Below are 22,044 nucleotides of genomic sequence, written 5' to 3' on the forward strand. Positions count from 1 at the left end.
CTGCAGATACTTTCTGTTAGATATGATCTCATCGGCTTAATGCCATTGAAATGAAAGATAAAATATTGCATCAATCCATCCTACGTTACTTGTCAGATTTCTACACCACAATCTATACCTAACCAGCATCCTTCCTGCCTTATTTATAGAACCATGTCAAAAATAATACTCGGCCAATAATGGCTGAAAATATATCTTGTACTTGGAGGACTGTTTAAATCAGATAGGCACTGGTTTGTCGAGACCTATTGCTCTATCTCACTATTCGAGCATTCAGAGATCTTGGGATAACTTTCTCAGTATTGAGAGCATTATTGTTTTCAAGCACCTCACTGGTGCAGAAAAGCTGGAATGGGGATTCTTCCCTCGTGGGTATAAAACCACAAGAGAGCAGAAGTTTAATTTGAGAGGTGGGGTGTTTGGCAGGTAAGGGTTTTATGCAGTTCAGTATAGGAGGGTTTGGTATGTTTCCCGTCGACTTTTATCAGTGCCGTCCGGATACACCAAATTCAAAGTAAATTACGTACGTACGTGTCACCATGTACAGCTCTGAGATCCGGTTTCTTGCGGGCGTACACAGCGAAGAGAATAATAGCCAAAATGAATCAATGGAAGACACACCATGGCCCAGCACGGCAACCGCTCTGCCCCCGACTGCAAGAAACTGCAGAGAGTTGTGGACGCAGCTCAGCGCGTCACAGAGACCAGCCTCCCCTCCACGGACTCTGTCTACACCTCTCACTGCCTCAGTAAGTCAGGCCGCAGGATCAAAGACCCTACGCACCCCAGAAATTCTCTCTTCTCCCGTCTCCCTTCGGGCAGCAAGTTCGAAAAGCTGCAAGCACTGACCGCCTGGCCTGGCTCAAGGACAGCTTCCATCCCACCGTTGTCAAACACTTGAGTGGACCTCTCGCACGATAAGACCTCACGATCTACCTCGTTATGACCTTCCACTTACCTGCACTGCACATTTTTGATTGCACTTTAGTTTGAACTGTTATTGTTTTGCCTTATTTTATTTTTGAACTACGTCCAGAACAATTCTCAGCCCATTGCGGCTGAAGATATATCTTGAACTTGGCGGACTGTTTCAGAAAGATGGCCACCGGTTCGCAGAGAACTACTGCCCTATCTCGCTGTTCCAGGACTCAGAGATCCCAGGTTACACCGCTTCGGCAGGCGGGTTAAACCCGCTGAGGGTGGCCGGTGGGCCCAGTACTTCAGTGAGGTAGGGACATGCCTGTTCTAGCATGAAAAGCCAGGGGTGAGAGTTTATTGTTTATTTATTTATTATTGAGATACTGCATGAGACAGGCCCTCTCAGGCCCTTTGGGCACACCACCCAACAACCTCCCAATTTAATCGCAGCCTAATCAGTTTACAATGAGCAATTGACCTACCAACCAGGTTTTTGGACTGTGGGAGGAAACCGGAGCACTTGGAGAAACCCCAAGCGGTTACAGGAAGAACGTACAAACTCCTTACAGACAGCTGCGGGAATTGAACCCGGGTCACCTGTACTGTAGAGTGTTGTGCTAATCACTACGCTACCATGCTGCCAGCTACAGTGAGATCCAATGGCCAGGAAGGCGTTTCTGCAATGCTCCGCGGAGAACGAAGGACGTGACAAGGCATGGAAGACGTCACGGTCATCCACTGCAACCAGGGAAGACCCTAGTTTGTGATGCTTGTTCGTACCACTGGGCCTGGACTTCGGAGGTCGTGAGAGCGGAACTGCCCCAGGGTAACGGCTTTTCCACTTTAAAAACAGGTCTCCTGAGAGTTCAAAGAACTGTGTAAAGATCTGATCTGTACGAACAGTGTGCAAGACAGTCTTGTCACAGCATCTCGGTACGTATGACAAAAATAAAACCAACACCAATATCAATGCGTTGGAAAGATGCTTAAAATTGGCAGCCCAACATACATACCTAATGTGAGCAAAGGGGATTGGTGTAGATGGGATTAAGATTGGCATGGATATTGGAGGTCAAAGAACCCATTTCCATGTGTTTTTATCTCTGCTTTTATGACTATGGACAACTTGTCCAGAAGAAATGCAATGGGTCAAGAGTCAATGGGTAGCGTTACAGCAAACAGTAAAAGGCCCTTTGGTCCACATGGTCCATGGTGACCAAATTGTCTACCTGCACTGTACCGAAATTTACTCTTCTTTTAAAATTTATTGAGATACAGCACAGAACAGTCCCTGAAACACATACCAAATGATGGAGGAACTCAGTGGGCCAGGCAGCTTCTATGGAAATAAAAGTACAGTTGCCGTTTCAGGCCGAGACCCTTCGGCAGGAGTGGAGGAAAAAAAAAGCTGAGGAGTAGATTGAAAAGGTGGGTGGAGGAGGGGAGGCCCACCAGGTGAGAGGTGAAACCGGGAGAGGGAGGGGTGAAGTACAGAGCTGGGAAGTCGATTGGTGATAGAGACAGAAGGTAATCAACTTTCCAACGAAGGGTTTCGACCCGAGGTGTCAACTGGACCTTTTCCATAGATGCTGCCTGGCCTGCTGAGTTCCTCCAGCATTTTGTGTGTTTTGTTCGGATTTCCAGCATCTGTAGATTTTCTTTTGTTATGAGTTGCGCTGCCCAGCAAACCTTGGATTTAGTCTTAGCCTAATCACAGGACATTTACAATGAGCAACCAATCTACCAACCGGTACGCCTTTGGGCTGTGAGAGGAAACCGGAGCACCCAGAGGAAACCCACATGGTCACAGGGAGAACGTACAAACTTCTCACAGGCAGTGGTAGGAATTGAACCCTGGTTGTCTGTACTGTAAAGCACTGTGCTAACCACTGCACCACAGTGCCACCCCTGTAATTTAGAAACATAGAAAGATAGAAAACCTACAGTACAATACAGGCCCTTCAGCCCACAAAGTTATGCCAAACATGTCCCTACCTTAGAAATTACTAGGCTTACCTATAGCCCTCTATTTTACTAAGCTCCGTGTATCTATCTAAAAGTTCCTTAAAAGACCCTATCGTATCCGCCTCCACCACCGTCGCTGGCAGCCCATTCCACGCACTCACCACTCTCTGAGTAAAAAACTTACCCCTGACATCTCCTCTGTACCTACTCCCCAGCACTTTAAACCACTTCTGTCCTCTTGTGATGACCATTTCAGCCCTGGGAAAAAGCCTCTGACTATCCACACGATCAATGCCTCTCATCATCTTATACACCTCCATTAGGTCACCTCTCATCCTCCTTCGCTCCAAGGAGAAAAGGCCAAGTTCACTCAACCTATTGTCATAAGGCATACTCCCCAATACAGGCAACATCCTTGTAAATCTCCTCTTTCTATGGCTTCCACATCCTTCCTGTAGTGAGGCGACCAGGACTGAGCACAGTACTCCAAGTGGGGTCTGACCAGGGTCCTATATAGCTGCAACATTCCCTCTTGGCTCCTAAATTCAATTCCACGATTGATGAAGGCCAATACACCATACGCCTTCTTAACCACAGAGTTAACCTGTACAGCTGCTTTGAGCGTCCTATGGCCTCGGACCCCAAGATCCCTCTGATCCTCCACACTGCCAAGAGTCTTACCATTAATACTATATTCTGCCATCATATTTGACCTACAAAAATGAACCACTTCACACTTATCTGGGTTGAACTCCATCTGCCACTTCTCAGCCCAGTTTTACATCCTATCAATGTCCCGTTGTAACCTCTGACAGCCCTCCACACTCTCCACAACACCTCCAACCTTTGTGTCATCAGCAAACTTACTAACACATCTCTCCACTTCCTCATCCAGGTAATTTATAAAAGTCACGAAGAGTAAGGGTCCCAGAACAGATCCCCGACACACTCCACTGGTGACTGACCTCCATGCAGAATATGACCCATCTACAACCACTCTTTGCCTTCTGTGGGCAAGCCAGTTCTGGATCCACAAAGCAATGTCCCCTTGAATCCCATGTCTCCTTACTTTCTCAATAAGCCTTGCATGGGGTACCTTATCAAATGCCTTGCTGAAATCCATATACACTACATCTACTGCTCTTCCTTCATCAATGTGTTTAGTCACGTCCTCAAAAAATTCAATCAGGCTCGTAAGGCACGACCTGCCCTTGACAAAGCCATGCTGACTATTCCTAATCATATTATACCTCTCCAAATGGTCATAAATCCTGCCTCTCAGGATCTTCTCCATTAACTTACCAACCACTGAGGTGAGACTCACTGGTCTATAATTTCCTGGGCTATCTCTACTCCCTTTTTTGAATAAAGGAACAATATCCACAACCCTCTAGTCCTCCGAAACCACTCCCGTTCTCATTGATGATACAAAGATCATCACCAGGAGCTTAGCGATCTCCTCCCTCGCCCCCCACAGTAGCCTGGGGTACATTTCATCCAGTTCCGGCGACTTATCCAACTTGATGCTTTCCAAAACCTCCAGCACATCCTCTTTCTTAATATCTACATGCTCAAGCTTTTGAGTCTGCTGCAAGTCATCACTACAATCACTAAAATACTTTCCTACAGTGAATACTAAAGTAAAGTATTCATTAAGTACCTCTGCTATTTCCTCCAGTTCCATACACACTTTCACACTGTCACACTTGATAGGTCCTATTCTTTCACGTCTTATCCTCTTGCTCTTCACATACTTGCAGAATGCCTTGGGGTTTTCCTTAATCCTGCCCACCAAGGCCTTCTCATGGCCCCTTCTGGCTCTCCTAATTTCCTTCTTAAGCTCCTTCCTGTTAGCCTTATAATCTTCTAGATCTCTAACATTACTTAGCTCTCTGAACCTTTTGTAAGCTTTTCTTTTCTTTCTTGCCCGCATGTTGGCCAAATCCCTTTGAACCTTTCCTATCCTTGTTCAAAGTTCAAACTATTTCGAAAAATAAAACAAGTCAAGACAACAACAATGCCAGATAAAGTGCAAAATCTACAAAAATGTGCAGGGAAGTGCAAGAAAGTGCAAAATCTACTGAAAAAGTGCAGTGCAGGTAAATGATAAAGTGCAAAGATCACAGCGAGGTAGATCGTGAGATAAGGGATCCATTTTATCTTGCAAGAGTCTGACAACAAGGGGGTAGGAGCAGTATTTGAGCCCGGTGGTGTAGGCGGCTCTGGATAGAGGTGGTATCTTGGATGTCTGGCAGCAGTGCTCTGCCTAGTCGGGTGAACGGGCATCACTGGTCCTCATCCATCTCCTAAATCTCTCACGTCTGCTCCCAGGTGGCACACCCCGGCACACCACTTCAGCTGCCAGGCCAAATGACGTGAGCGGGTGGAGTTAACGTGGCACCCCTGGGCGAAGGACCTCACTGGCCAGGGCGGATGAGTTCCCTGAAGACCTACGACAGCCACGTGTTCGAGGCCACTGGGTTGGAGGACATCAGCTGTGGTCTGGCCTGGAGAGGGATGGGCGCCACCAGGCCTCACCAGCTCATGACACATGTTAGCGCCCCTAGGCAGGTTGCTGGATTCGAGCCGAACTGAATCAAAGGGTCATCTATCACTGTTTCAAAGACAAATCCGGGGAGGATGGAGGCAGATGATTTTCCTCTGTGTGATTCAAATCAAATCAAAATTAACCACACAGGAAATGATATTAAAAAACATTTTGCAGTGCAGAAATGTGAGGCACCCTAGCTATCTATACAGTGCTCAGCAAAAGCTATAGACAGAGAGGTATAGGTAGGAGTGCCAGGGAGTTTTGCATAGTACTGCAGCGAGCAGAGCTGGCACAACCCTTGCCTCCAGTCTCGACACCCTTCCAATCCACCTGGTTTATCCAAACTTCAGGCCGTTCCTCGCTTTAGGAGATCTAGGCCTCATATGGAGCCAGTGATCATTAATGGAGAATGTGTGGAGCAGGTTAAGACCTACAAGTATCTGGGAGTACAGTTAGACGAGAAGCTAGACTGGACTGCCAACACAGATGCCTTGTGCAGGAAAGCACAGAGTCGACTGTACTTCCTTAGAAGGTTGGCGTCATTCAATGTCTGCAGTGAGATGCTGAAGATGTTCTATAGGTCAGTTGTTGAGAGCGCCCTCTTCTTTGTGGTGGCGTGTTGGGGAGGAAGCATTAAGAAGAAGGACGCCTCATGTCTTAATAAGCTGGTAAGGAAGGCGGGCTCTGTCGTGGGCAAAGTACTGGAGAGTTTAACATCGGTAGCTGAGCGAAGGGCGCTGAGTAGGCTACGGTCAATTATGGAAAACCCTGAACATCCTCTACATAGCACCATCCAGAGACAGAGAAGCAGTTTCAGCGACAGGTTACTGTCGATGCAATGCTCCTCAGACAGGATGAAGAGGTCAATACTCTCCAATGCCATTAGGCTTTACAATTCAACTGCCAGGACTTAAGAACTTTTTTAAAGCTATTATTAATGCTTTTTGAGTTAGTGATTTAGATGCATATCATATTATTACTGAGTTAAGTATTGTATGTAATGAGTTTTTGCTACAACAAGTGTATGGGACATTGGAAAAAAATGTTGAATTTCCCCATGGGGATGAATAAAGTATCTATCTATCTATCTAAGAGCCAGGTCCTGTCGCACCTTGAGGCAGCGATCCATGTAAAATGTACCCAGAGGTGGAGAGGGTTTCGTCTGTGACGGATCAGGCTGTGTCCATCATTTTCTGGTGTTTCTACACCGATACGTGCTCGTCCGAATGCGATGACGTTTCAATTGCACCCAGCTCACCAGCTTCCCCTGACAGCTCGACCCTTACACTCATTTTAAAATGCTCGCCACCCTCTCCTAAAGGCAATTCGGAATGTGAAATAAATGCTGGCAGGTAAACTCTGCCTCACCACAGCCCACTGAACACACCCTAACAGCTTGTACTTTGGAGGGTAGGAGAATGAGGATTGACCTAAGAACATAAGAAACAGGAGCAGGAGTCGGCCATCTGGCCTGTCGTGCCTGCCCCGCCATTCAATAAGAACATGGCTGATCTGGCCATGGACTCATCTCCACCTACCTGTCTTTTCCCCATAACCCTTAATTCCCCTACTATGCAAAAATCTATCCAACCTTGTCTTAAATATATTCACTGAGGTAGCCTCCACTGCTTCACTGGGCAGAGAAATCCACAGATTCACCACTCTCTGGGAAAAGCAATTCCTCCTCATCTCCATCCTAAATCTACTCCCCCAAATTTTGAGGCTACGTCCCCTAGTTCTAGTATCACCTATCAGCGGAAACAACTTTCCTGCCTCTATCTTATCTATCCCTTCCATAATTTTATATGTTTCTATAAGATCTCCTCTCATTCTTCTGAATTCCAGTAGGTACAGTCCCAGGTGACTCGATCTCCCCTCATAGTCTAACCTCCTCATCTCCGGAATCAACCTGGTGAACCTCCTCTGCACTGCCTCCAAAGCCAGTGTATCCTTCCTCAAGTAAGGAGACTAGAACTGCACACAGTACTCCAGGTACGACCTCACCAGTACCCTGAATAGTTGCAGCATGACCTCCCTGCCCTTGAATTCAATCTCTCTAGCAATGAAGGCCAACATCCAATTTGCCTTCTTGATAGGCAAATTCTCTAGCAGCTCATCGGGGTGTATACAGCCATGAGGGGCATGGACAGAGTGAACAGTCTTTTCCCCAGGGTTAGGGAATCAAGATCTGGAAGCCACAAGTTTAGAGAAGAGGGAAAAGGTTTAATAAGAATCTGAAGGACATTTTTTTTTACACGCAGAGGGAGGTGAATACTTGGAACGAGCTGCCAGAGGAAGTGGTTAAGGCAGGTATGGTAACACAGCTGAGGCAGGTACGACGATTGGGACGGCTCAGAATGCTTAGAGCCAAATTGCAATCAGAATCAAAATCAGGTTTATTGTCACTGGGTACAGTCTGCATGGAGTTTGTACCTTCTCCCCGTGACCGCGTGGGGTTCCTCCCACAGTCCAAACACATACCAGTTGGTAGGTTAATTGGTCATTGTAAATTGTCTCTTGGTTAGGCTAGGGTTAAGGTGGGCAGCTGCTGTCTGACACAGTTTGAAGGGCCGGAAGGGCTGTATTTCAATAAATAAAATAAAGCAATCTGCAAAGGAATATTATACCAGTTCCATGACTCTGGGCCTGTACTCGCTGGAGCTTAGAAGAATGGGGGTGGGGGGGGAGGGGGGTGGAAATCTCATTGAAACCTATTGAATATTGAAAAAGCCCTGGAGTGAGACCATGTTCCCTCTAGTGGGGGAGTCTAGCACCAGAGAGCACCGCCTCAGAATACAAGGATGTCTACTTAGAATGAAGATGAGGAGGAATTTCTTTAGCCAGAAGGTGGTGAATCTGTGGAATTTGTTGTCACAGACGGCTTTGGAGGCCAAGTCACTGGGTGCACAAAGTGGGGGCTGAGAGGTTCTTGATTAGTCAGGATGTCAAAGGGAGAAGGCAGGGGAAAATACATCAGCCATGATGGGATGGCAGAACAGACTCGATGGGCCAAATGGCCTAATTCTGCTCCTGTGTCTCAAACAAGAGAAAATCTGCAGATGCTGGAAATCCAAAGCAGCACACGAGTGGAGTTGGGCTGAGGACTTTGGCAGGAGCTCAGCAGGAGGGGTCTCAGCCCGAAACGTCAACTGTACTTTTTCCACGGATGCTGCCTGGCCTGCTGAGTTCCTCCAGCGTTTTGTGTGTGCTGCTCCTATGCTTCATGGTTTTATGATTAAATAAAAAACTACCTATGTCACAGATGCCCTTCAAGGGAGAAATCTGTGATCCTGGTGTAGCTGTTATGAGGGGTGATTGAGAAGTTTGTGGCCTAAGGTAGAAGGAGATGAGTTATTAACATCAAACTTCCTGCATAATCTCTCAAAGAGTTGAACTACCTGTGCATGTAATGAGAGTGGTATCTCCTTCTACCTTAGGCCATGAACTTATCAATCACCCCTCGTATAAACTCCAGACACAGTAATACAGCTGGCTCTTAAACAGATGGAGACATGGAGCACTGCAGATGCTGGAATCCGGAGTAAATGGTGGGGAAACTCCATGGGGGAAAGCAAGTGTTGACTTGGTGAAAACGATGGAAAACCAGGGGAGTGTACACTTCATGGTGAGATACTTAACAGCATTGACAGGCAGAGGGATCTTTGGTTTTCAGTCCATAGCTCATTGGCATATATATACTGGTATATTTTGTGTGGTTGTATTTTACGATGAACGATATGCGCTTGCCACCTTATCAACTGGGCGGCTGGCAGCCACATCCTGTAAAAGCCAAGTGCTACAGGAACACCAACAGGAGCTCTGAAGACCTCATCCTTGTGAAAGAAGGGATGTACCGAGAAGACCGGCTACGGCTGGAGAAAGGTTAAAGGACTGGCCCAGCGCAGAGAACTCCGGTGAGCTACTGTTGGCGGCCCATGCCCCTGTAGGGGGTGATGGGCATAGCAAATACATTACAGGAAGGAAGTGAGGGCTTTGCGAAAGGTGCAAAAGAGGGTTACCAAGATGTTGCTGGGATTATGGAATATTAGTGATAAGTAGAAATTGGACAAATGGTTTGTTTTTATCTCTGGAATGTCAGAGGCTGAGGGAAGACCCGGTAGAGGTTCAGCAAATTATGAAAGGCGTGGATTTGGTAAACTGTCAGAATCTTTTCTCCCAGGTTAGTCATCATCATCATCATTATGTGCCTTGTCGTATGACATCATCATTGTGTGCCGTTTCATGTGACATGGACGATCATGGTTTTGACCGTGATTGTTCTTGGCAATTTTTTCTACAGAAGTGGTTTGCCATTGCCTTCTTCTGGGCAGTGTCTTTACAAGACGGGTGACCCCGGCCATTATCAACACTCTTCAGAGATTGTCTGTCTGGTGTCAGTGGTCACATAACCAGGACTTGTGATCTGCACCGGCTGCTCATTCGACCACCCACCACCTGCTCCCATGGCTTCACGTGACCCTGATCGGGGGCTAAGCAGGTGCTACACCTTGCCCAAGGGTGACCTGCAGGCAAGTGGAGGGAAGGAGGGTAGAGATGTATCTCCATCCCACCACCCCTCCCAGGGTAGAAATCATCCAGGATGCTGTTTATATAGAACAGGAATTTTTGACTGGTTTCCCAGGGTAGAAATGTCAAATACTAGAGGAGGGGATGAGAAGGGGAAAGGTTAAAGGAGCTGTGCAGAGTAACACACACAAAATGGTGGAGGAAATCAGCAGGTCAGGCAGCGTCTATGGACAGGATCAAACAGGCGACATTTTGGGCCAAAATCCTTCATCAGGACTGGAGAAGGAAGGGAGAAGGAGCCAGAATATAAAGGTTGGTGGAGGGGAAGGAGTTTAAGAAGGGAGCTGAGGGGGGAGAAGGGGATGAAGTAAGAAGCTGGCAGGTGATGGGTGGGAGAGGTCAAGATGAGCTGAAGAAGAAGGACTCTGATAGGAGAGGAGAGTAGACCATGGGAGGAAGGGCAGGGGCACCAGAGGGAGGAGATTGGCAGGAAGGAGGATATGTATACAGATGTGTGAGGCAACTGTTTACACAGTGTGGTGTATGGAATGAGCTGCCGGAGAGGTGGTGTAAGCAGATGTGACGGGCATTTAAGAGCTGTTAAAGAAATGAGTGTGCAGGGATCAAGAGCAGGCAGAAGTAAATTAGTCTAACTGTGAATGGTGTTTGGCGCGGACATCGAGGAGCCCCTTCCTGTGTTGTACCGTTCAATAAGAGCTGGATATTGTGATGCTATGGAGATTACTGAGGTTTGGGCAGAGGGTCACAAAGGTTCAAAGTTCAAATTAAATGTTATTAACAGAGTACATATAGGTCACCATATACAACCCTAAGATTCATTTTCCTGTGGGCATACTCACCAAATCTATAGAATAGTAACTGTAACAGGATCAGTGAAAGATCAACCAGAGTGCAGAAGACAACAAACTGTGCAAATGCAAATATAAATAAATAGCAATAAATAACGAGAACATGAGACAAAGAGTCCTTAAAGTAAGTCCATAGGTTGTGGGAACATTTTAGTGATGGGGTGAGTGAAGTTGATTGAAATTATCCCCTTTGGTTCAAGAGCCTGATGGTTGAGGGGTAGTGACTGTTCCTGAACCTGGTGGTGCGAGTCCTGAGGCTCCTGTACCTCCTTCCTGATGGCAGCAGTGAGAAGAGAGCATGTCCTGGGTGGTGGGGGTCCTTGATGATGGATGCTGCTTTCCTATGACAGTGTTTCATGTAGATGGTGGGGAGGGCTTTACCTGTGAAGGATTGGGCCAAATCCACTACGTTTTGTAGGATTTTCCAATCAAGGGCATTGGTGTTTCCACACCAGGCTGTGACACAGCCAGTCAATACACTCTCCACCATGCATCTATAGAAGTCCGTCAAAATTTCAGATGTCATGCGTCAAATGTCTTATGTTTGAGGCCTCAAAGGTAAATCCCTGTGCAGGATTATGACCAGAAACATTGGTAATTTCCCTCCCCTCACAGATGCTGTTCGACCAGCTGAGCTCCTCCAGCAGATTATTTTTAAGAGCAACCTACAATCTGCTAGAGGAACTCAGCGGATTGGGGAGCATCTGTAGAGATGGTAGAACCGTCATTGAGAAGGTGTGGCAAGTTCCTCGGTTATCACTGACTACCCAAGGGACATCTGGGGTTAATTAAATGATACTGACCTCACCAGTGACACGCCAGGTTCCTGAACTAAGTTTGATATAGGAATATAAATAAGTCAGGACAAATATCTTAAGAATTAGCAAGGACAGAGGAAGTTTATTAAGAGAAATTACACATATATGGCTCTGCCGTAGAGAGAGTTAAGTGCACCAGCTTCCTGGGAGTTCACATCATGAATGACCTCATGTGGTTCCTCAATATCACCTCTCCTGAATGAGAAAGCACGGCAGCGCCTCCACTTCCTGAGGAGATTGAGGCAAGCGAGGCTCCCCCAACCCCCATCTGAACAGAATTTTACTGGAGCACCATTGAAAGCATCCTGACAAGCTGTATCTCAATCTATTACGAGAGCAGTAGAGCATTGGTCCAAAAGTCCCTACAAAGACTGTGAGAACGGCCGAGAGGATCATAGGGGTCTCCCTACCACCCATCGGGGACATTTATCAGGAGCGCTGTGTACGCAGGGCCCTTAGAGCAGCTCAACAATCCCACCCGTCCATCCAGCATCCTCTTTGACTTTCTACCATCAGGCAGGAGACTCCGATGCATAAAGACAAGAACGGTCAGGGTGGGAAACAGTTTCTTCCCTCAGGCCATTAGGCTTCTGAACTCCCTGCCGCTTCGCATTCGAAATATCACCGGATAATTTGTACTGTATCCTACAGTATTTAATTTATTCAATTTTGTTTGTTTATCTCTGTGCAATTCATTTGTAGATTTAATTCTTACTTTCCTAAGTTACTGTGTGTTATGTGCTTTACACCCTGGTTCAGAGAAATGTTGTCTCGTTTGGCAGTATAAGTGTATATTGTTAAATTACAATAAACCTGACTAAACTGTAAGTTGTCAGGAAACTCTTTACAAAATGAAATCACACTCTTCACACAGAAAACATTCCCTCCCTCCCCTCTTCCTCTATTCCTCACTCTGACCTTCTCACCTGCCTATCACCTCCCCGAGTCCCCTCCTCCTCAGGTCCTCTCTCCTCTCCGATCAGCTTCCTTCCTCTCCAGCACTTTACCTTTCCCACCCACCTGGACTCACCTCTCACCTTGAAGCCATCCTCCTTCCCCTCCTCCCCACTTTTTTATTCTGGTATCTTCCCCCTTCCTTCTCAGTCCTGATGAAGGGTTTCGGCCCAAAACGCCAATTGTTTACTCTTTTACATTGTTGCTGCCTGACCTACTGAGTTCCTCCGGCATTTTGTGGACGTTGCATAAATTTGAAGATACTTCTTTCTTTGTGTCCTTCTTAGGTGCCTTAAGCGAGACACTATTGGAAACATAGCTGGGTTAGAGTCGTAATTGGAAAACTCTACGCACATCTCACTGGAACGTCACTGAAAATTCTCAAAGGTCAGATCCCTGGAATAAAACAATGTGTCTTAACTTCATTTGTGACGGTGAAATTCCCCGAGATATCCCCACTATCTGGTTTGTGTCTTTTCTCTGAAACATATTTAACTAACTTGAACACAACGTTTTAATAACTGAGTAGCAACTTTCTGAGAAGACTGGTAGCGAAACATAAATGAGTGAGTGAAAATATCTTAAAATTAAGCAAGGAAAGAAATCATGGAGGCATGGTAGAGTAGTGGCTAGCAGAACGGTTTACAGCACAGGTTTAATTCCTGCCGCTGCCGGTAAGGTACTGGTGGACATACCAATTGGCAGGTTAACTGCTCATTGTAAATTATCCCGTGACATGGCCAGGGTTAAATTGGGGGGTTGCTGGGGGGGGCACCGCTTAAAGGGCTGTTCCATGCTGCATCACTACTAATTTTTTTTAAAAGGAGAAGTTTACCAGGAGAAATTTTAAGTAGCCAGAAACTCTTAACTAAATAGAATCACCCAGGAAAATTTTATTTATTTTAATTTTGTTTATTTAGTGATACAGTACAGTAACAGGCCTTCCGTCCCAACGAGCCTGTGCTGTCGAAATACACCCATGTGAACAATAAGCCTACTAACCTGTGAAACCCCTCTTTCAAACTGCCCCCAACCCCTCACCTTTCCCCCCTCTCACCTTATCTCCATTCCTGCCCATCGCCTCCCTCTGGTCCTCCTCCCCCTTTTCTTTCTTACAAGGCCTTCTGTCCTCTTCTATCAGATCCCCCCACCCCCCTCCTCCAGCCCTGTCTCTCTTTCACCAATCAACTTCCCAGCTCTTCACTTCACCCCTCCGGGTTTCACCCACCACCTTGTGTGTCTCTCTCACCTCCCCCCACCTTTTAAATCTACTCCTCAGCTTTTTTTCTCCAGCCCTGCCAAAAGGTTTCGGCCCCAAAATGTCAACTGTACTCTTTTCCTAGATGCTGCCTGGCCTGCTGAGTTCCTCCGGCATTTTGTGTGAGTTGCTGGGATTTCCAGCATCTGCAGAATTTCTCGTTTATCGCTGCCCTCCCATCTGTGATCTGACTCTTCACAACTACCACGCAGCATCTCGTACTTCTTCCTCCCCTCCCACACCTTTTTGCTCTAATTTCTTATTTTCTTTCCCCCCCAGTCCTGAAGGAGGATCTCAGCCTGAAACACCGACTGTTTACTCTTTTCCACAGATGCTGCCTGACCTGCTGAGCTCACAGAGTGGATGGATGTCCATTTGGAACAGAGATGAAGTGGAATTTCTGTAGCTGGGGGGTGATGAATCTATGGAATTTGTTGCCACAGGCCAAGTCATTGGGTATACTTAAGGCAGAGGTTGACAGATTGCTGATTGGTCAGAGCGTGAAGGGATACGGGGAGAAGGCAGGAAGATTGGAGCTGAGGGGGAAAATAGATCAGTTATGTTAAAATGGCAGAGCAGACTCGATGGGCCAAATGGCCTAGATCTGCTCCTATGTCCTTTATTCTTCCGTTTTGAATGGAGTTTATAAAACCAGTTCTGAAACATTCAACCTTTCACTTTCATGTGCCTTGAACCACAATGTTTTTGTGCAGATCAGATATTGCTGACACACTTAAATTTCCAACCAAAGCACGTGTAGGTAACGTGACAGAGAATATACACACAGTGGCCATTTTATTAGGTACACCTGATCATTCTAATATCTAATCACGTGGCAGCAACTCAATGCATAAAAGCACGCAGGCATGGTCAAGAGGTTCAGTTGTCGCTCAGACCGAACATCAGAGGCTAGCACAACGCTGTTACAGCTCGGGGCGTTGGGGTTCAGAGTTCAGTTTTGTAAGGAGTCTCTGTGCGTCCTCTCCGTAAAAACATGTGGGTTTCCTCCAGGTTCTAATGACCTACCAGTAAGTAGGTTAATCAGTAAGTTAGTAAGTAGGTTAATTGCCCCATGGTTAGGCTCGGGTTAAACCGGTGAGTTGCTGGTGGTATGACCCAGGAGGGCCAATTCTGCATTGCCTCACAATAAATAAACAAATAAATAATAACATACTCAAGTAAACACACGTTACAACAGCGGCGTTCAGCAGAGCATCTCTGAATGCATGACACGTCAAACCTTGAAGCGAATGGGCTACAGCAGCTGACACTCAGTATTCGTTCTATTAGGTACAGGAGGTAACACAAAGTGACACAATGTGGGCAGAGGGGGTGGGGTGGCCCTGTTGGTGAGGAATGAGATTCAGTCCTTTGCAAGGGGGGACATAGGGTCAGGAGAAGTAGAGTCTGTGTGGATAGAACTGAGGAACAGTAAGGGCAAAAGGACCCAAATGGGTGTTGTCTACAGGCCACCAAACAGTAGCATGGATATTGGGTGCAAGTTGAATAGGGAGTTAACATTGGCATGTGGCAAAGGTAATGTCACAGTAGTTACGGGGGATTTCAACATGCAGGTGAACTGGGAGAATCAGGTTGGTGCTGGACTACAGGATAGGGAGTATGTAGAGTGCCTACGGGATGCATTCTTGGAACAACTTGTACGAGAGCCGACCAGGGACAAGACTATTCTGGATTTAGTGTTATGTAATGAACAGGATTTGATAAGCGATCTCGCAGTAAAGGAGTCATTAGGAGGTAGTGATCACAATATGATAAGCTTTTATCTGCAATTTGAGAAGGATAAGGGCAGCTCGGAGGTGTCAGTGTTGCAGATGAACAGGGGAAACTATGGAGCCATGAGGGAGGAGCTGGCCAAAGTTGACTGGATGGATAGCCTAGCAGAAAAGACAGTGGAACAGCAATGGCTGGTATTCTTGGGAATAATGCACAAGGTACAAAATCAGTTCATCCCCCGGAGAAGGAAGGATTCAGAGGGGGGAAAGGGGCCACAGTGGTTGACAAAGGAAGTCAGAGACTGTATAGCATTAAAAAAAAGGAAATATGACAGAGCTAAGGTGAGTGGGAGGACAGATGATTGGGAAGTTTTTAAGGAACAACAGAACTTAACTAAAAAGACAATATGGGGAGAAAAAATGAGGTACGAACGCAAGCTAGCCAGGAATATAAAGGAAGATAGCAAAAGCTTTTTTAGGTACGTGAAGAGAAAGAAGATGGTTAAGAACAACGTTGGGCCCTTGAAGAATGAATTGGGTGAAATTGTTATGGGAAACAGAGAAATGACAGAAGAATTTAATGAGTACTTTAGATCTGTTTTCACTAAGGAAGACACAAGCAATCTCCCAGATATATGGATGGGCCAAGGACAGAGGGTAACAGAGGAAATGAAACAGATTGACATTCGGAAGGAAACGGTGATGAGAAGACTGATGGGACTGAAGGCTGACAAATCCCCAGGTCCAGATGGTCTGCACCCTAGGGTACTAAAGGAGGTGGCCCTGGAAATTGCGGATGCATTGGCAATCATTTTCCAATGTTCCTTAGATTCAGGATCAGTCCCTGAGGATTGGAGAATGGCTAATGTTATCCCACTTTTTAAGAAAGGAGGGAGGGAGAAAACAGAGAACTATCGACCTGTCAGCCTGACATCGGTGGTGGGAAAGATGCTAGAGTCCATTATTAAGGATGAAATAGTGGCATATCTAGATAGCAGTGATAGGATTGGGCCGAGCCAGCATGGATTTACCAAGGGTAAATCATGCTTAACTAATCTGTTGGAGTTTTTCGAGGATGTAACCAGGAAGTTAGACGGGGGGAGATCCAGTGGATGTAGTGTACCTCGATTTTCAGAAGGCATTTGATAAGGTCCCACATAGAAGATTGGTGGGTAAAATCAAAGCTCAGGACATCGGGGGGAAGACATTGACATGGATAGAAAACTGGTTGGCAGATAGAAAGCAAAGGGTAGCGGTGAATGGGTGTTTCTCGGAATGGCAGGTGGTGACTAGTGGGGTGCCACAGGGCTCGGTATTGGGACCACAGCTGTTTACCATTTACATTAACGATTTGGATGAAGGCATAGAAAATAACCAACAAATTTGCTGATGATACTAAGCTGGGTGGCAGTGTGACATGTGATGAGGATGCTAGGAGAATTCAGGGTGACTTGAATAGGCTGGGTGAGTGGGCAGATACTTGGCAGATGGCGTTTAATGTGAATAAGTGTGAGGTTATCCACTTTGGGGGTAAGAACAGGAAGGCAGATTATTATCTGAACGGTGTAGAGTTGGGTAAGGGAGAAATACAAAGAGATCTAGGAGTCCTTGTTCATCAGTCACTGAAGGTGAATGAGCAAGTGCAGCAGGCAGTGAAGAAGGTTAATGGAATGTTGGCCTTTATTACAAAGGGAATTGAGTACAAGAGCAAGGAAATCCTCTTGCATTTGTACAGAGCCCTGGTGAGACCACACCTGGAGTATTGTGTACAGTTTTGGTCTCCAGGGTTAAGGAAGGACATCCTGGCTGTAGAGGAAGTGCAGCGTAGATTCACGAGGTTAATTCCTGGGATGTCAGGACTGTCTTACGCAGAGAGATTTGAAAGACTGGGCTTGTACACGCTGGAATTAAGGAGATTGAGAGGGGATCTGATTGCAACATATAAGATTATTAAGGGATTGGACAAGATAGAGGCAGGAAATATGTTCCAGATGCTGGAAGAGTCCAGTACCAGAGGGCATGGTTTGAGAATAAGTGGTAGGTCATTTAGGACAGAGTTAAGGAAAAACTTCTTCTCCCAGAGAGTTGTGGGGGTCTGGAATGCACTGCCTCGGAAGGCAGTGGAGGCCAATTCTCTGGATGCTTTCAAGAAGGAGCTAGATAGGTATCTTATGGATAGGGGAATCAAGGGATATGGGGACAAGGCAGGAACCGGGTATTGATAGTAATTGATCAGCCATGATCTCAAAATGGCAGTGCAGGCTCAAAGGGCTGAATGTTCTACTTCTGCACCTATTGTCTATTGGCCACAGACAGTAGATAGGGTTGTAGAGAGACAGTGCAGGAGTTGGGATGTAACGTTCAAATGGGATGAGATGTGGCTGAGGCTGAACATGGAGAACTGGGTTTAGATCTGGTCACCTACCTTCAGGTAAGTATCTGAGAGTTTGAAAGAGTGCAGCAGAAATGGACACAGACATTGCTGAGACTTAAGGACCTGATTTGAAGGGATAGGTTCAACAGATTAGGACTTTACTCTCCTGGAGAATGGGAGAATGTCATAAGGGGACATGAGACTGGACCCCAAGTGCAGGACACAGGCACTGAATTACTAGGGGCAGGACAGGACAACTAAACAAGATGTGGGGACTGTGGCATGTGTGAGGGACATGGCATTCAAGGTGATTCTAGGGGTTCTGAGAGAGTCTTGAAGTTCAGGCAGGCAGGATCCCAGAGTTCAGGCAGGCTCTAGGAGTTCAGTGGGTAGGCCACATAACTCCTGGGCAGGGCCCAGACCTCCCAGACAGGAACACAGGGGCCTGGGCAGGTCACAGGGCACAACTCATCAGCAGCAAAGGATAGAACAGGGCAGAGTCCTCCACCAGGCAACAGCAGTCCAGCCTGGCTTACCCAACAGAGGCAAGGGATCAGAAGGGAGCTCAGTCCAGGGTGACTGCCAAACTTACTTGCAGACTCATCTTGACAGCAGGTACCTCCAAACCAGGATGAACAGAACAACCCCCTAACTATGCTCAGTCCCAGAGCCCTTTATATACACCGTCAGCTGATAGGCATCAGGTGCATCTCCTTAAGCCAAGATGATCCTCAGGTGACTAATTGGGCTCAAGGGCGAAACGAGGGACGGCTACAAGATCCGGAGTCCGGAGTTCGCGGACCGGATCAGGAACCGGAATGTGGTCTCCGGACTGGACCATAACAGAGAGTGAGGGGATATATTATACAAAAACAAAATCATGAGGGGTATAAACACCCTAAGTTTCAGCACCTAAGTTACAGGGAAAAGTTGACAAGTTAGGTCTTTATTCTTTGGAGCGTAGAAGGTTGAGGGGGGCCTTGATAGAGGCATTTAAAATTATGAGGGGGATAGATAGAGTTGACGTGGATAGGCTTTTTCCATTGAGAGTAGGGGAGATTCAAACAAGAGGACATGAGTTGAGAGTTAGGGGGCAAAAGTTTAAGGGTAACACGAGGGGAAACTTCTTTACTCAGAGAGTGGTAGCTGTGTGGAACGAGCTTCCAGTAGAAGTGGTAGAGGCAGGTTCGATATTGTCATTTAAAGTAAAATTGGATAGGTATATCCCCAGGAAAGGAATGGAGGGTTATGGGCTGAGTGCGGGCCAGTGGGACTAGGTGAGAGTAAGTGTTCAGCACGGACTAGAAGGGCCGAGATGGCCTGTTTCTGTGCAGTAATGGTTATATGGTTAAATATAAGTTCGTTCTTTCATTATGTGTTGTGTCAAATGACATGGACGCTCATGGTCTTTCCATGACCATGATTGGTCTTGGCAAATTTTTTTGCTGAAGTTGTTTACCATTGTCTTCTTCTGGGCAGTGTCTTTACAAGACGGGTGACCCCCAGCCATTATCAACACTCTTCAGAGATTGTCTGCCTGGGGTCAGTGGTCACATAACCAGGACTTGTGATCTGCACCGGCTGCTCATACGACCATCCACCACCTGCCCCCATGGCTTCACATGACCCTGATCGGCCTGCAGGCTAGCGGAGGGAAGGAGCACCTTACACCTCCTTTGTTAGAGACGTATCTGCACCCCACCACCAGTATAAATAGGGTGGATGCAAGCAGGCATTTTCCGCTCAGCTTGGGCAAGACAAGAATTAGAGGTCGTGGACTAGGGTGAAAGATAAAATATGTACAGGGAATCTGAAAGAGAACATCTTCACTCAGAGGGTGGTGAGAGTGTGGAACGAACTGCCAGTGGAAGAGTGGATACAGGTTCGATTGTCACTTTTAAGGGAAGTTTGGATAGGTACGTGGGGGAAGGAGGGACATGATCTGGGTCAGAGTAAATGAGACTGGACAGAAAACCCTGCTGGTACAGACTAGATGGGCCGAGGGGCCTGTTTCTGTGCTCTATGGATCTATGTCACTTTGAGCTCTGAGGAGAACAGGTCCAGAAGTTAGCAAAACAATGAAGCTGCTTGATGTTTTGGCCGAGTCCTTGTAACCGAGGCACCGTCTCTATGATAGCAAAAATAAAACAGTCAGTACTCAATGGATTCTTGCAAAACTCTCCCGAGGCCTTTCAAACTTGCTGAAGTGAAGACCAGATCGCAATAGGCTGTGTCTTTACAGCCGAGTCGCATTTCAGAATTGGCCGGCAAGTAGCGTGGTGGACGGCATACCGCTACTACTGCGTCAGTGACCCGGGCTCAGTTCTGCTGCTGTCTGTAAGGATTTCGGCGATCTCCCCGTCACCTCCCTCGTTCCAGAGACGTATGGATTCATAGGTTAATCAGTCACGTGGGTGTAATTGGGCGACACTGGCTCATTGGGCCAACAGGGTTGTATCTTTAAATAAAAATATATTTGTTTGTGCTATATTCTTCCCCGTGACCATGTGGGTTTCCTCCCGCATTCAAATAACGTACGGATTAGTTATTGGTCACAGGGCCTATTTGGGCAGTGCAGACTTATTGGGTCAACAGGGTTGTATCTCTAAGTAAAAAATAAATCTGTTTGCTGCCAAGGTATAAATGAGGAATGCACAGTCAATAGAAAAATACTTCACAAAAACGAGTAGGCGTGACGGTAGAGGGTGAGTTACACATGGGAGGATTGTTACACCTGGTTGACTGGTTATCTGAGGGGTTGGGTTGGGGTTCCTCCACGGGCTCATTTGTTGTTGCTACTTCCCTGGCAACGTGTCGCTCCTGATCGTCAACGACCCAGTCTTACTCATTCCCATGCAGTCTGAGTTGGAATATTTCCCAGTGAAGCCCGCGCGCGGGATGCAAGAGAAGACTGCAAGAAAGGCATCCCAGAAGGTCCTTATCCTGAAGACGTAGATAACCGGGTTGACCACAGAGTTGACGTGGGACATGATGACTGTGGTTAGCATCAGAGTTGTGGGGATGTGGCACTTTGGACAATAGAGCTTGATGCAGTTCAGGATATGCAGCGGGATCCAGCTGACAGTGAAGCAGAAGAGGACGATGAAGAGGGAAGTGGCCGTCTTAAATTCCTTACGGATTATTTTCCGCCGCTTCTCCTCCAAGCTGATGTTGACGTTCCTCTCGGCGATCCTCCGGATCTGCTTCTTGACCTCGAGGAAGATCTTGGCGTAGATGATGAACATGACGAAGAGCGGGAGGAGCATGCAGCCGATGAAGCTGAAGTACACCATGTAGGTCTCATCGATGATATTGTGGAAGAGGCACCTCTCGTCGCTGGTGGGCATCTTGCGCCAGCCCATCAGGGGCACCAGCCCGATGACCAGCGCCAGCAGCCAGGAGGTGACAATGACCAGCACCGTGTTCCTGGGCGTCACCAGCACCTGGTAGCGGAAGGGAGACAAGATGGCAACGTAGCGCTCGACAGCAATGGCTAACAGGCCAAAGATGGAGGCTTGGGTCAGGACGAGGAGCGTGCACAGCATAAGGACGCAGAGGTAGTAACTACACCTGGGGAGGCCGAGGTCCGAGAGCAGGGCACACGGGATGGCCACAGCGCCAACCAAAATGTCCGCCACAGCCAACGACACCAGGAAAAAGTTAGTCGTTGTCCTTAATTTTCTATTTCTGATCACAACAAAACAGATAAAACTGTTCCCCAAAACAGCAAAGAATGCTGTTAGGGTTTCAACTATAAAGTAGCCAATCCGGATATGGGGGAGAACATTTGAGCAATTGATCTTGGTCAGGGACAAGTTTGATGTAGCAGCGACCAACACATCCATCACGAGATGAGAATGCGCAAACGCTTCCTCCTTATTTTTTCTTCCTCTTCCTCTCATCCCTTGAGGTCTTCATTGCTTGTCCTTCACTCCCACTCGTCACCAAAGGCAGATCTTCAACAAGTGGAGCCAGTTCCACCTTAAAGAAAATAGAGCCATAGAGTCAGAGAGAAGTACAGCACAGAAACAGGCCCTTCAGCCCATCTAGTCCATGCCAAAACCATTTAAACTACCT

The 22,044-nt window shown here is 46.9% G+C and overlaps 1 protein-coding gene across 1 annotated transcript; it reads right to left on the bottom strand.

Moving 5' to 3' along the window:
- Positions 1-20,539: 20,539 nt before the first annotated feature.
- On the bottom strand, positions 20,540-21,812 carry adorb1a (adenosine receptor B1a). The gene has a single exon (XM_073028842.1). It carries the CDS (start codon positions 21,810-21,812, stop codon positions 20,763-20,765), a length of 1,050 nt encoding a protein of 349 aa, XP_072884943.1. The 3' UTR covers positions 20,540-20,762.
- Between the last annotated feature and the right edge of the window lie 232 nt (positions 21,813-22,044).

This window comes from Hemitrygon akajei, chromosome 25 (assembly GCF_048418815.1).
Source record: "Hemitrygon akajei chromosome 25, sHemAka1.3, whole genome shotgun sequence".
NCBI lineage: Eukaryota > Metazoa > Chordata > Chondrichthyes > Myliobatiformes > Dasyatidae > Hemitrygon > Hemitrygon akajei.

What these genes read in the sequence shown, in the direction of transcription:
- adorb1a (XM_073028842.1), bottom strand. Translation starts at nt 21,812, where the DNA reads ATGGATGTGTTGGTCGCTGCTACATCAAACTTGTCCCTGACCAAGATC.